The sequence below is a fragment of the Trichomonas vaginalis genome, chromosome VI (assembly GCF_026262505.1).
Source record: "Trichomonas vaginalis G3 chromosome VI, whole genome shotgun sequence".
NCBI classification, from domain to species: domain Eukaryota; phylum Parabasalia; order Trichomonadida; family Trichomonadidae; genus Trichomonas; species Trichomonas vaginalis.
The window spans coordinates 19,986,528-20,001,063 of NC_067208.1; the positions used below are offsets into that span (position 1 = coordinate 19,986,528).

At 31.2% G+C, this 14,536-nt stretch overlaps 7 protein-coding genes and 1 non-coding gene across 8 annotated transcripts, besides 2 other annotated features; 2 read left to right on the plus strand and 6 right to left on the minus strand.

Annotated features, from left to right (window-relative positions):
* Positions 1-818: part of a mobile genetic element that runs on past the window's edge.
* Positions 819-956: 138 nt separating this feature from the next.
* TVAGG3_0896630 (uncharacterized protein) lies at positions 957-1,805 on the plus strand (the record flags this gene model as incomplete). The annotated part of the gene is made up of 1 exon (XM_051251080.1): positions 957-1,805. The coding sequence occupies one exon, from the start codon at positions 957-959 to the stop codon at positions 1,803-1,805; it is 849 nt and encodes a 282-aa protein (XP_051086555.1).
* Positions 1,806-1,809: 4 nt separating this feature from the next.
* On the minus strand, positions 1,810-2,052 carry TVAGG3_0896640 (serine threonine-protein phosphatase family; the record flags this gene model as incomplete). The annotated part of the gene is made up of 1 exon (XM_051251081.1): positions 1,810-2,052. The coding sequence occupies one exon, from the start codon at positions 2,050-2,052 to the stop codon at positions 1,810-1,812; it is 243 nt and encodes an 80-aa protein (XP_051086556.1).
* Positions 2,053-2,070: 18 nt separating this feature from the next.
* TVAGG3_0896650 (uncharacterized protein) lies at positions 2,071-2,433 on the minus strand (the record flags this gene model as incomplete). Its single annotated transcript, XM_051251082.1, has 1 exon — positions 2,071-2,433. One exon carries the CDS (start codon positions 2,431-2,433, stop codon positions 2,071-2,073), a length of 363 nt encoding a protein of 120 aa, XP_051086557.1.
* Positions 2,434-2,572: 139 nt separating this feature from the next.
* On the minus strand, positions 2,573-3,391 carry TVAGG3_0896660 (phage tail repeat-like family; the record flags this gene model as incomplete). Its single annotated transcript, XM_051251083.1, has 1 exon — positions 2,573-3,391. The coding sequence occupies one exon, from the start codon at positions 3,389-3,391 to the stop codon at positions 2,573-2,575; it is 819 nt and encodes a 272-aa protein (XP_051086558.1).
* Positions 3,392-6,854: 3,463 nt separating this feature from the next.
* TVAGG3_0896670 lies at positions 6,855-6,936 on the minus strand. The gene has a single exon. It is a non-coding gene; the product is annotated as a tRNA-Leu (tRNA).
* A 304-nt stretch (positions 6,937-7,240) lies between these two features.
* On the plus strand, positions 7,241-10,436 carry TVAGG3_0896680 (ubiquitinyl hydrolase protein; the record flags this gene model as incomplete). Its single annotated transcript, XM_001325185.1, has 1 exon — positions 7,252-10,371. One exon carries the CDS (start codon positions 7,252-7,254, stop codon positions 10,369-10,371), a length of 3,120 nt encoding a protein of 1,039 aa, XP_001325220.1.
* A 427-nt stretch (positions 10,437-10,863) lies between these two features.
* Positions 10,864-11,247, minus strand: TVAGG3_0896690 (uncharacterized protein; the record flags this gene model as incomplete). Its single annotated transcript, XM_001325184.1, has 1 exon — positions 10,864-11,247. The coding sequence occupies one exon, from the start codon at positions 11,245-11,247 to the stop codon at positions 10,864-10,866; it is 384 nt and encodes a 127-aa protein (XP_001325219.1).
* Positions 11,248-11,256: 9 nt separating this feature from the next.
* Positions 11,257-11,906: a mobile genetic element.
* Positions 11,907-12,524: 618 nt separating this feature from the next.
* Positions 12,525-13,661, minus strand: TVAGG3_0896710 (uncharacterized protein; the record flags this gene model as incomplete). Its single annotated transcript, XM_001325183.1, has 1 exon — positions 12,936-13,661. One exon carries the CDS (start codon positions 13,659-13,661, stop codon positions 12,936-12,938), a length of 726 nt encoding a protein of 241 aa, XP_001325218.1.
* Positions 13,662-14,536: the final 875 nt, after the last annotated feature.

Below are 14,536 nucleotides of genomic sequence, written 5' to 3' on the forward strand. Positions count from 1 at the left end.
GAAATCGTTTTACTTCCACCTGTTTCCTTTGAAGAGTTTGCACAATACAAAAACCTGTCGACTATTTGAGTCCAAGTTCCAAAACCAAGTACTACTTCTGGTTTGGTAGAGTTCATTGACGTGTAAATAGAACCTATAGGATATACTGTTTGAAGTATTTCTGTCTTTAACGTTTGAAGCTCTGTTTTGTCAGCTTTTTTATCATATAAATCTTGAGCAGTGAATTTAACTTTGTTTTCATCCTCCATGACATAGACATTTCCACATCTAATGTCTTTATCCGATGTTAAACCTTGTGGAAAGTTAGGAGGTTTCCAATTTAATACATCCCCAGTTTCTTCAACCGTTCCTTCAATATTTTCTATACCAACAGTTGCGAAGAAATCGTGTGTATGTCCAACGTCACTTTTCTTGTTTAAGGTTTCTTGTAAGTTTGTAATATCAGATATGGTATGTGTATGAGTCTTTTTAGAATATTCTTTGTCAGCTCTTGTCACTTCACTTGACATTTTATTGTCAACATATGTTTTATCCGCTTTGTCATCTAACTTTTCTGGTAGTTCATCTACGTCATAGATGTTATGTGTATGATGTTTTTGTGGGTATGTTCTATCTGTCCATGCGAGAATATAGTCTCTTGTTGCATCTACATACTCTTTGTCAGCTTTGTTGTCAATATCTGCCTTCAAAAGAAGTTCATCTATAGGTTTCTCGTTTAAAGTTCTTTTTGTTGGATTTATACAAACAGTATGGTTCTTACTGTCTTGAAACAGAAACTCGTCTGTCATTGGGTTTATCGTCAGTTTTAAGTTTCCTTCTTTCAATGACTCAGATATCTTAGAATAGTTTGAAAAGTTTGTTGTGTTCTTATTTAGAGCTTGCAAAATGAGTTGTCGGTTGTGTTGTATTTCTCTCATAGACGCTGTTTCTTTCGACATTTTTATTCTAGATAAAATATGCTTCCAATAGAAAAAGAAAATTCAAGAGTTGCTACAACTAAACCATTAGATGAACTTTTTACTAATGTCGGTCAAAAGTTTGAGACAGAGACCGTAAAGCATGAAGGCTATCGTTTTGACTACCCATTAAGATGGCTAAGAGACCCATCTGTCACAAAAGCTATTGGCTTTCGTAGAATGAAGTTTGTGTCTGTAGAAGATAAAAGTTTTCCATTTATTGTAAGGTTTCATATAGATTATATATCTGAAGGGAAACGAAAAATGTGGGAAGAAATTGAGCTAATACAAGTTGACCTTTCATCTTCTCTACAGACTGCGTTAAAAAATATAGAAGATAAAATAAATTCATGTTATGCAAAATATGCTGATGAATATGCAAATACCGAGAGCACACTTTATGTGAGAATTGTATATGACAAACAAAATTCACAAGTGTCATTTCAAATCTACGAAGACAATCCAAAGAAAGACGAACAAATATATACAGAATTCACTGCAATGTCATGGTATTATTTGCAAAGAATGTTAAATCAGAAAGTCGAACTTCCTTTAGCAAATATTTACAGTCGATATGCAAGAGATGAACCATATTTATTTAAAGATGTTTTCGACCCAGCTGCTATTATAGTTCATGCTTCATTTTCTGGCGCCCAAAACTCTTTCTTATGCTTGGCAAATGACTTTTACGAAAAACCTACAAAGTTATACGAACCACCAAGTGGAAGTATTTCAGACTTTCAAGTATGGTTTACTACAGATGGAAGAAAAAGAATAATTCCATTATACCATGCGTTTTACTTAGAACTTAGTTTCATATACAACTACTATCGAACGGTAAAAATATAATTTTTTAATACGGTTGAGGTGTTGGATTTGGTTGCCAACTAGACTGTGGTGCAGGTTCAGGCTGTTGTATAACAGGAGCTTGTTCTTCTGGTTCAGGGTCTTTAGGTATAATACCAACGAACTGACCTACTCTTTTACCAATATTTTTGACTCCGTTCCAAATTCCTCTTCCTACGGTTTTTATTCCATTCCATATACCTCTTCCAACATTTCGAAAGAAGTTTCCTATCTTACTGAAGAAACCCATTTTACTATATGTAAAAATCTAATGTCCGCCTAGTCTCTTACGTTTCCTGTTGAGTTCCATAGCATTCTTTAACTGGAGCTCATACATTCTGTTTCTCCTCTGGTAGAAAACATATTCTGGGTCAACTCCTGTGTTCGCGTCATCTGCATAAAGTTGTTTATATCCCACTTCGGGGTTTGTATAAAACTCTTTCCATCTCATATTTGCATACCATGGTGGCAAACCTAACGCAGCGTCATTTGACATGGCAGTTTGCATTTGTACATCTGTTGGCACTTGACCATAGTTTGCCATTGCAGTTTGTATTCTAACTTCATTTGGAATATTCTCTGGGTTTGGTTGTCCAGGTTGCTGTGCATTCGCTAAGTTCTGTGCGTCCATTTAATATTAGATAAAAATATCTCTTACGAGTACATATACTGAACATTTGCAGGCATTGGTTCATCTTCATATTCTCTGTACTTTTCTGCCACGTCAAATAAGTAAATGACACAATGGAAAAAACCTAAAACAAGTAGTCCTATTTCAAACCACATTTACTTACTAGTAAAATTTCTTTGTTATGACACTTTCTCCAGTTTATAGGACCTCTCTCATATTCTATCTTATCGTATCTAAACTCATAGTCATGTATGTCCTCTAACCATCTCATGACACTTTCCAAACCACTTTTATCGGATGTAAAGTAAAAGCATGGATGGTTATGTAAAACGTCTAAAGTTTCTAAAGAGTCTCTCAAAGTCCAGTCTACTTGGTATTGAAAATCCCATGTGTTATAGAACGGCGGGTCCACTATAAAGAAAACATTTTCCTTGTCTTTATATTTTTCATACAACTCTGTCCAATGACATCTCACAAACTCTATACCCTCAATATATTTTTCTATGTTCTCTTTGAAAACATTTGTATAGTTAAGATATAAAACTTTTGACATAAGTGTTTCAATGTCATGAACTCTTATAGCACCACTATATAATAGTCTAGCAGATATACTATCCCAGTCAATATACTCTGCCTTTTTCAAAACCTCTCTGACAGTATTTTTCTTATCTAATGGTATACGTTCCATCTTACCTATAGGTATCTTTTCTTTCAACTCTTTCAATATTTTGTTTGTGTCTGGTATATGTTTGAGACGGTTCATATAGTTGTCGAAGTCATTGCATATAATCTTTGAGTCAGGAAATACAGTATGGCACAAATGAGATATATAGAAACTTCCACCGAACAAATCTACAAATGTTAGACCATTCGGTAGTTTCTTAAGTTCTCTCAATAGAATATCTTTACATCTACTCTTATTTCCAAAGAAGGGTAACGGTGGTTTTGTAAAATTCATTTTATATATATAATAAAAATGTTTTTTCCTGAAAAGTGACAGAAAAGTGACAAAACATGTACGAAGAAGTCTTGAAAATTCAAGAGGGTAGAAAAGAGGTTAGAAAAGAGGTTATATCTAACCTTCTACCCTAAACATTATTTTTGTCTGATTTTACGAAGAAGTCTTGACAAAACATGAAAACATATATAATTTGTGAAAAGCTCCTGGAAGACCCGTATATAAGAACTTCATTTATACTAAACATCTTCGGGGCTAGAGGGCACGAAGTGCCTGGAAGCCCCACTTCCTTTTTTTTTTTTTTTTTTTTTTTTTTTTCTATTGAATGATTTCTGAAATTCCGAATAAGAACCGGGAGTTCAAAAAAACCGATGAAATTTCTGAACTTTTCTCTTTTCATTCTTGGGCCAAGTATGTAATCTTTCGCGAGCTTGGAGGATACAATAAGGGTCATCTGATTTTAATGATGACATTTTTGTCTGAGCTCGACAGTTAAAAACAAAACTAACACACAGAAAAGGAAACTTTATTGTCTTATTTTATCATACCTTATCCTATGAGGTATTGGCTACCAATCTTTCTTAATAATGCATTAAGAAGGCATCAACAGTTGAAGCAATCCAATGCTAAAGACATCTTTTTTAATTTTTAGGAATAAACCAGAATTAACTTTTACCAGTGGCTAATCTCATTTACATTTATATCTTTGATTGATCACCCATTAAAATGGCCTGTTGTTGTTCGCCTGTTTTAGTATTTTTTACTTCAAACCAATACAAATTTTCACTATTCTATAAATTTATTGAGTTCTATTCTAGGAATTCGATTCTAATTATTTTAAGGAGTATAGATAATAAAATACAAAATTTGGATTTGCTTTTTAGTGAAAAATATCCAAAAATTTTGACAGATTGTTGAATAACATTGGTATTAATCAGTAATTTTAGAATAAATATTTGCATCAATAGATATTCTGCGAGTAAAATCTCTGTTGCATGATTCATTAACAAAAGGATAACACCCATTGATGCTATGAATAAATCTGATATAAATCCGATATCATAGATATAAAATTAAGTAGCATTTAGCGTTGAGGTAATTTCTAGACAAAATACTAAATTTATGCAATATTTGGTATAATATTTTACATTATCTAATCATTGGAACTCTTTATATAATACAATTTCACTTATGTTGCATGAATATCTGGTCGATATTTCGGATTGAAAATTTTTTTAAACTAAATCTCTTTTAATTGATCATCTTTCAAGATATATAAGCATTCTATAATGAGATCTCTGCACTGTTATGATTTTGAAATTCAAAAAAAAAATCGAAAAAAATAAAACATCAATATGGAAAATTAATTTTTCAGATGAAAATCAGGATTTTGAAAAAATTTTTGAAAATTAATATGTCGTATAATTGGCAATAATTCATTTTTACAACGTTTTTAGACGTAAGAAGTCAAGAAATCTTGGTTCAGTTATTAAAATATCACAGTATTCTAGTTAGTAAATAAAAAATATCAGCATTGCTAATAAAAATATTAATGACATATCAAATTTCTCAATAAAACAATTTTTACATCAAAAGTTGAATATTCTAATAAGACTCAGAATCTTATTCCATTGAGTAGCAATATTAGATTAAGTATTAATTTTATGTCTTAGATTTCTTTAAGAAACCATAGCATTCCTTTTATTTAAGATTTTGTTAATTCATCTGTTATGAAATATGTAATCTATATTTTATTCTATATATCATTTAGTCTTTATAAGCTGAGAGTGAACTATATCTATGAGAAATCTAATACTTACATGCTTTTTTGCTATTAAAATATCGAGAGCATTTTTCAAAAATATTGCATTTATAGTACTGTTTCTAGCCAATATCAAGCCTATTATAATCTATAAATTTATCTGTCGTTTATGTGAATCTCAATGTGGTGGTTTAAAGTATCCTTTTATTACATTAAAATAAAAACAGCAAAACTATTCATATAAAGATTGTTCAAATTCAATGAGTATTGACAAATCTTCGTCATTATTTCTTCTGGATGAAAATGTAAAGTGGAATTGTCTTTATCAGTTCTTTCAAAAAGCATATTATAGTCCCATTTGATATTCTTTTGATAATTGATAATTTCAACATACTCAATGGAATAACACATATAAACAAGCTTGCTATTAAAATTCTGTATAACGATTCACGCCGATAAATTTAATTTGAATAGTAATCTGACAATGAGATTATCAGACTCAAATGTCAAGAAATAATGATAATTATCATTGAAATCATATTAATTACTGCATAAAAATAAAGAATATAATATTATTTTAAAAAATGAAAATTCATCAAATTATTGGATAAATAATAATTATTTGAAAATATTTTGTTTGGATGATCATTCGAACTGCCTATAAAATGTGCATATTTATTCTATCATTTTCCTTGACTTTTTTCAATTTTTATGACAAATCGAAAAAATTCATCAATATAACAACGAATGATTTCAAAAAAGTTGAAAAAGTTGAAAAACATCATATGTGCATTCGGAAATAACTCTCTCCAGACACACTTGAAATTTCTCATTATTGTTTTAATATATATATACTAAGGAAAAGTGCTTTTTCAATCACTTTCACAGAGCTTGGAATTCTAACATATTTGATTGTATGGCTTAATCCTATGCATGCAATGGTAAGTTCTTCTACATGTTTAGGGATAATTACATACGATTCTCCATGATTTCCTGGATAAAAATATAGCTTTTTTAAATCTTTCGAATAAACAACTCCGTCAATATCGGTGAAATATTTATTCTCCGGGTGAACAAATACTCGAATCATTGGTTCATTTCCATTATCAAATGGTTGGGCTATCAATGTATGGACATTCTTTGGTATCGTAAAATAAACAACTTTTGTACCAAAAGTAATCATATTTGCTATGACAGTCAAGCTATCATCGAAAGTTATATTAACTAAATTTCTAAAATTCTTAAATGCAGCTTCCTCAAATGTTGAGAAACCTCTGATATCAAGTGATATTGCATCAGTATTACTTTTAAGAACTGGGAGTTTTCCACTCCCTCTTACAATATATGAGGATTCGCCTACATTTTCAAATGTAATATCAGTCATAGATTTATATCTTTGGTAAAGAAAATTGTATAAATAATTTCATTTGCTTTAAAACTAATAATTGTTACTTAACAACTAATGGAGGGGATAATGACGATGTAAATGCAAGTCATTGAGTATAGCATTTATATAAAATTGTTTAATAACCTTTGTAATTAAAAATGTCACATTTATCAAAGTTGAAAAACATGTCAAACCTTTTGATTTGCAAAGAATTGCAATTTACAATATTAATATTACATATAGAAAATTGCTGATTCTAGCAAATATCACTTAGATCTAGATTTATCTTTGATCCGCGAGAAAAATGAAAAAAATGGTACCACTGGGGTTCGAACCCAGGCACCTCGCGATAATGGGGCTTAAATCCATCGCCTTAGACCACTCGGCCATAGTACCGATACATTATTATCCACAGGAGGAAATCCCGTAATATTTTCATTGTCATATTCCACTCTAATACCGTTTCTTATAAAACCTTCCCCCATTGGTAAAACTTTGAATTTCACTTATTTATGACCAATTTATTTCATCTCATTCGTTCTCATTCTCTTCTTTTTCAATTTTTTTTAATTATTTCTTTTTCTTGACTTTCCCAATTCTAAACAGTTCCATTTACTACGACCGCTGTAAACGTATTCAACATGTGATTCCTAATTGCTGTTTGATTAAATAGTCAAATAGCGAAACAAAAAAAAAGGAAAAAAAATCAATATGACAGAGAGAAAAGCAAGATATGAGAAGAACCCAATAACGGGGAATGAAACAGCGAAAATTACGTGGAATATACTTAATGCACTGAATCAGAAAGATAATTTGATCCAAAGTATCTTTCGTGCTGAAAATATCAGATTTGATGTCAACTTCACGGTCGAAAATTCCAATACTCCATTCAAGATTCTTATTACAATTCTTGATCTAAACGAAGTGAAGACTGTACATTATAATGTTTTTGTTCATTATTGCGTAAAAAAAGCAATTAAACAAGAAGGAAAGATTGACTTATCTCCAACATCGAATACATTTACTGTATCATTTAACATCAAGAAAAGTGATTTACACGATCCAAGCAAAGGTTTTATCGTTGATAATATATTAAAAGTCTCGTTTTCTTTGGAGTTTTCCAAAACTATACCAACCCCTGTTAGCCAATCGCAGCCGAACTTACTCTATTTCGCAGACGAAAAAAATCGCCTCAGAGAACAGAAAAAGGTTACTGGCTTTGTTGGATTCAAAAGCGCTTTCTTACTCTGTTACGTAAATACAGATCTCCAATTTCTATTTCATCTCAGCAAATTCAAAAAACTTCTCTTTGATATTCCTCCGACCAAAAATCCTCCAAGTGGCGTAATTTTCACTACTCAACGTCTATTCTACAAACTGATGTATAAGAGCACGGCTTGCTCTACAACAGAACTCCTAACTTTGCCTGAATTCAAAACTTATAAAGATTATCAGAGCCAACAGAACGATGCACAGGAATTCCTTGCAGATTATATTAATTTAATTGAAAACGAAGTTAAAGATACGCAATTTAAAGGACAATTTAATTCATTATTCGAAGGAAAAATCAAAAAAACTATTACATGCCCCGAAATCAACTACCAAACAGAAAGAGAAGAGATTCTTAGCGAACTTTTACTCCCTGTTGAAGGATTTGCTGATATTTACGATTCTCTCAACCAATTTTCAGACAAAAACACAATTCCCGACTACGTGCCATCAGTTGAAGGTGCAAAGCCTCAAAAAGCAATCATAAAACATGTCATCTCCAAACTTCCCGACATAATTTTAGTTCATCTTGCAAGAACTACATATGATCGGACAACATTTCAACAGAAAAAGATTACTTCGAAGTACGAATTCTACCAGGACCTCGATATGTCACAATATACAACAGAAACGAAAGATACAGAATATGAGGCCTTTGCAGTTGTCGTACATAGAGGCACGAAGATGGACGATGGCCACTACTACGTGTTTGTAAGGTCCCCTGGTCATTACGATTGGGTAAAGTTCGATGATTACAATGTCTCGATTTCTAACAAGCAAGAAGCCATAGATGGCAACTACGGTAACATAAATTATTGCGCTTATTTAGTTCTTTACGCCAGGAAGTCAAAAATCAGCGAACTTTTCTTTGATTACAATATCGCCGACATCCCGAAGGATTTACTGACCATCATGAACGAAATGAAGGAAAAGGAGCACTTAGAAAAAATGTCCAAGACCCTGAATTGCAAGATTATCACTCCCGACTCGATTTCCAGATCAATTTCGGAAACAGGAAATATCATCACAAAATACGAAGAAGACTTTGATGTCAAAATCTCAACAAATCAGAAGGAATTCATTCAGATTATCACAGAAAAACAAAAGTGTCCGAACAATTCTATCGTTTTCAATTGTTCCGACAGAGGAATTCCACAGACAATCATCAGACCAGACCCGTACATCAAGATCAGCGATCGCGATCACAACTTCCGCGTATTCATAAGCGATATCGATCAGTTTGAAACAGGAATTAGCATTATCCCCGTAATTATCAAAGTTTTCTTCAAGAACCAGCTACCCCCGCTACAGTATTTGACACTCATACCGTATAATTGCGATGAATCAAAGACTGTTGCGCATAATTTCAAACAAATTTTGAAAATTTTGAATTTGCCTGAGGATTGTGAGTACAAAGTTTACAAGGAGAACAACAATACGACTGTTGAAGAGATTGACAAGCTGAATAACTTGAAAGTAGCAACCGCTGGCTCATGTGAAAATGTTTTGATCTTTGAACCATCGAAACCACTTGAACCCTTCGGAAAATACATTGATTTATGTCAGAAACAACTTGTTCCGAAGAAATGCTCGCCGAACGCAATCAAGGTCACATCCGAAATCGATACATCATCCGTTGAAAAATTCTTTACAACTTACGTCACTCTGTCAGATTTAACCGTCAGTGACATGTTCGGTGTCACCAAAAATCTTTTCATTCCTCTTCAGTATACAGTTGAAGAAACGAAGCAGATCCTTGCCAAACTGTATGAATACAACTACAATCCACTGGAGAATAGCATTGCAATCTACAATGCAAGCACAAACACTCCTATCGACATAAAGACACAGAATTCAACAGTTGTCATGAGATTGGCAACACTTGTTCGATTCATTTCATCGAACAGAATCAATATAGAGTTTATCAATACAATTAATGAGAATAATTTGGAAAATTCCATCAAAGTAACGCTATATTGCTTTAATGGAGAGATGTGCCTCAGAAGTCTTTGCTTACCTATCTCGGTAGCTACAGATGTCGTCAATCTTTTCCAAAGAATCTACAATTTGAAGATTTATAATGAAAACCAACTTTTGGTTGCATACAGAGTCATTAACAGCAAGACAACAGAACTAATGAAGCTAAATGAGTACATATTACATAACGGATTGGTAATTAAACTAGACGTTATCAATCAAACCCAAATTAAAGAGAATCAGAAGGTTGTTTCGATCAGATTCGGTAGAAAGGACAAAAGAGAGAGTGGAGAAGAGAACTTCCTTTGTCCGTTCAACTTCATTTTGAACAAAGACGAAAAATACGAAACAACTTGCTTGAGAATCTTCTATTCTATAAAGGTTTTGATACCTCCGAGGTCGGATATGCTGATATATATAGAAGGACCTGATATCAGCACGAAGAAGAAGCTTGTAGATAGAAAAGATATAATTTTGTATGATTTGATACAAGAACAACAGAATTTGTATGTTGTTTTCCAGAATTCTAGTTTAGTTGATGCAAACTATCCTTTGCAGACCTCTGTAAGTATGTCTGTTCTTTAATATTAATATATTTTTTATTTTTTTATTATTCTTTCAATAAATTATTAAATTTATTTGTACAACCAACAATATATTTCTTTACTTAAATCATTTTTACTATTTTACGATAACAAATCGATAAAAACTTGTTGTATTGTTTCAGAATTGAATCTTTGGATTTGTCCATTGATCATTTTATTTGTGAAACAATAATATTTATTATATCTTATTATAAATTGCGAAACAAAAAATATAATTTGCCCCTCAATCGTTTCGGAAATTTTGTTTTGAAATCAAAAATTCATGAGAAAACCAAAACAACTGTACAAACTGATTACACCAACAAATGTAATATATATTATAATTACCGAAAAGCTCAACTGCAAATAAAATTGATAAAATAGAATATAAATATTGAAATTAGGAAAGTAATAGATTTATTCAAACAATTTTTGGATAAAGTATAAAGTGAAAGCACGGATACACTTAATAAAACAAACACATCTTCACTTATTATATGGAAACCATTGCTAAAACTGGTTTGATCGATGCCCAATTCTCATCAAACCATTTTAATAGCACAACTTTCCTTCTTTTAGCATCGCGACTAACTTTTATGCCAGTATAAGCACTAACAATTTTGGCAATGCGAATCAATTCGTTGTGAGTTATTTTTTCACCATATGTAGAACGGGGGTATATCCATGCGTTGCTTTTGTTTACACTAAAATCTTTGACAAGTTGATTAATTCTGACAAGTTCGTCGCTCATATTGTGAGAATCATGAATTATCCTTTTAGTAGAGTGAGTAGATTCCTTTCGAGGTGGTGAGGAATAGGACATGTTTGGTATCTTGAATGAAACAGGTCTGGCAAGTAACTCTTCAATGCTAAACATTGATAAAAAGGGAACAGGACAAATTTGCCACACGGCACTTTTTTAAAAGAAAATTAATGGAGCGGAGCGATACTCTGCTGCAGGAGCCCCAAGGCTCCCAATCATTACGAAAGGGAGCCTCGGGGCTCCTGAGAATCCATCAGCAGAGGCCTTTTCATTTGGCCTCTGCTGATCAAAGATTCGGCGAAGCCATTCTTCGTCTCAGGAGCCCCAAGGCTCCCAATCATTACGAAAGGGAGCCTCAGGGCTCCTGAGAAACCTCTTTGAGAAGGTTTTCTTTAAGAAAACCTTCTCAAAGATGATTGTCAGCATTCACTCAAAATCTACCAAGAGTTTCAAAGTTTCAAATCTATCTGAAATGAAGCATTGAATCTCTTGTATATCTAATTGTAGAGGTACCTTTTCAAAATGTCTTCTATTGATTAAATTTAATCAGTAAAAGTCATTTTGAAAAGGTACATCTCTATAATTGCTATTGAGCATTCACTCTTGGAACCTTGGAGCTCTTGTGTAGTGCATGAAAACTCCAAGATTCTAGCATAAAACATATATCATATAGACATAATTTCTTCAAATATAATTTAAGGTTATTTTTAAAATTAGAAAAACGTAATTTAAGGTTATTGAAAAGTGACACTTGGCAAATTTGTCCAGCACTCTGATAAAAATGTATTGAAATATGAATTTTGACAAATGTATTCAATTAAGGGTATATTTCAATTTAATTAGATTTCATGATATGCTTGTTCAATAACTAGGCAAATACTAGAAGATCATAAAAAATTGAATAAGAAATAATTCAAATGGGTGACAAAATTTACTTCAATTGACAATTACTAGGATTAATGTGTGCAATAATATTAGTTGAAATAGATTTTTCAAAGTATGAAATCCAAACGATTGGTCGTTTAATGACTTAGATGACGAGTTATATTTAGAATTAATTGCATTTAAAATGATAAACAATTTGAATACCTATTTTTTGATATATTACACAAATATTTGTGAATGAATATTCAAATTTTATATCTCCTCCTTTCAAAATTTCCGAGAACTTTAAATGATGCCTTGAAAAATCTTAATTAGCGGCTTTAGGAACTCATCCGCCACTAAGATTAAATTTGAAATTATAGAATCTATATAATTTACTTGTCAACATAAAATTCTTTAACTTTTTATTTTTTTATGCGCATCCAAACATTAGTTCTCCATTTTTCTAGTGAATACATCCTCTAAAGAATGACATATGTTAACAGTTTCAATATTGGCAAAATTTCTAAAAACCTACTTTTTATTCTATCACATTATAATCTTATTGATAGCCATTATTCCGAAAATTCTATTGTATCGGATTGAATCACGATAATTGTGTAAATCGATTTTTATCGGATTTGCAATATTTGAATTGAATCTGTATGACAATTTAACCATTTCCATGTTAATTATTAGAGGAAGGAGTTAAATCCAATCAAATCAAAAATATAAAATTTGATTATCTATAAATTTCACAGATATATGTGTTTCATATGGATCTGATTCAGATTTAAACATTTTCTTGTATTAACTACTTTTATAATTTTTTTTTATTCAAAAAACTGCCATCATTATATTAATGTGTAATGGAGAATTAATGATAACACTTGAATATCATGTAAACAATATCAAACATGGAAAAATTTTTATTCCCCTTAAAAATTAGAGAACATTGCAAAATTAAATAGCATTTGATCCTTTCTTTTGACCTTTTCTGCTGTATACATTATTTTACCCGGATATAGTGTTCCAAAAAACAATAGTTTGGAGAGAACTACATCAGCTCCACCAAATTCACCCATATTTGTGTCAAGATTTTTCAATTTAAACTTAGAATAATTTCTTTTTTGAGTAGGGAGAGAGTAATGGACTGCCCAATTGAGAGGTTCATCACCTATTTGACCCAACTCTACAAGATCTTGACTTTGTGATGATACACGATCATCAATGATTACCCAATTATTTGGCGATGCTTCACCAAATAATTGATAATGATGCATAAATCTGACTTTTTTCGAATATGTTATTGTATATCCTTCAAGAAATACTTTTGAAGAGAGAAAATCAAAAGATATCTCCATAATAGGATCATTTAATTGTGTAAGAAAGCGTAACCCAGCATATTTTACGGGATCCAAAAATATTGAATCGATTGTCGTACGACCTGCACTTGGGTCATTTTCATAACCATAAATGGAAGTTGAGTTTTTAGCTATTAAAAATCCTGCTTTCGTTAAATTTTCTTCTTCATAAAGTTCTCGCATTGCTGTAAACAAATCAGTGAAATTTGAAATACTCCCAGAGTAATGCCGTGATGTAACATTGATGGAAGAGATCTTCTTGATTGATCTAGTAAGGTGTAAATATATAAAAAAGCTCATTTAATTTTTAGAATTAATTGAATTCTAAACAATTTTTCATTAATCAGAAAAAAAAAATAAAAATAAAAATAAAAACAATAATTGTTGGTTATATAATTTTAAAAAATCGATATCAATGTACTAAGTTCAAATTGAATTTATTGTGTTCTTTCTCAAAATTGTGAGAAAACGCGTTTGCTTACATTTTGATAATGTAAAAATAAAAAATATACGATGCATAGTAAAAATTCAGATTCAAAATTTATTCACAATTTCTCGGTCTAACTACAATGAATCAATGTTTTTAGGGTTGCAAATTTGGAAAAAAAGTGAGAAGTTTCCAATCTCAAAAAACACAACTTCTAAAAGACAATTATAAAAAAATTATTTTTTTACTTTACATTTTGAAATCCAGAACTTTTTTGGAATTTTTTCGGTGTCTTTCATAACAGCCAATACATACGATAATATATACTGAGCCATTTAAACCATGATTTGAGCATCTTTAAGAATTAGCAATGCTAATGACCTAATCGTTGTCTGGAAATTTCCTTTGGAAGTTTCCAAAATTCTTGGCTTATTAAATTTGAGAGAGAATTGGAGAAAATTCAAGGGCTGGAAGTAACGTTCACTTTTTGGAAGTTATAAAAATATGTTTTAAAGTGCATTTAGAAACGATATTCTACAACATTTCATTATAAAAAATTGAATTCAAGAAGAAGTTTTTTGAAGCTGTAAAATAATTTTTAATAAAAATGCATAAAATAGTATATTGAACATATTTGGTATCAAAAAATTGAATATAGGAAAAAGTTTTTGGAAGTTAATTTGAATTGTTTACATTTTTTTCTTGATCTGGAAGTAAATAAAAATTCACTATTTCATGCATGCTATAA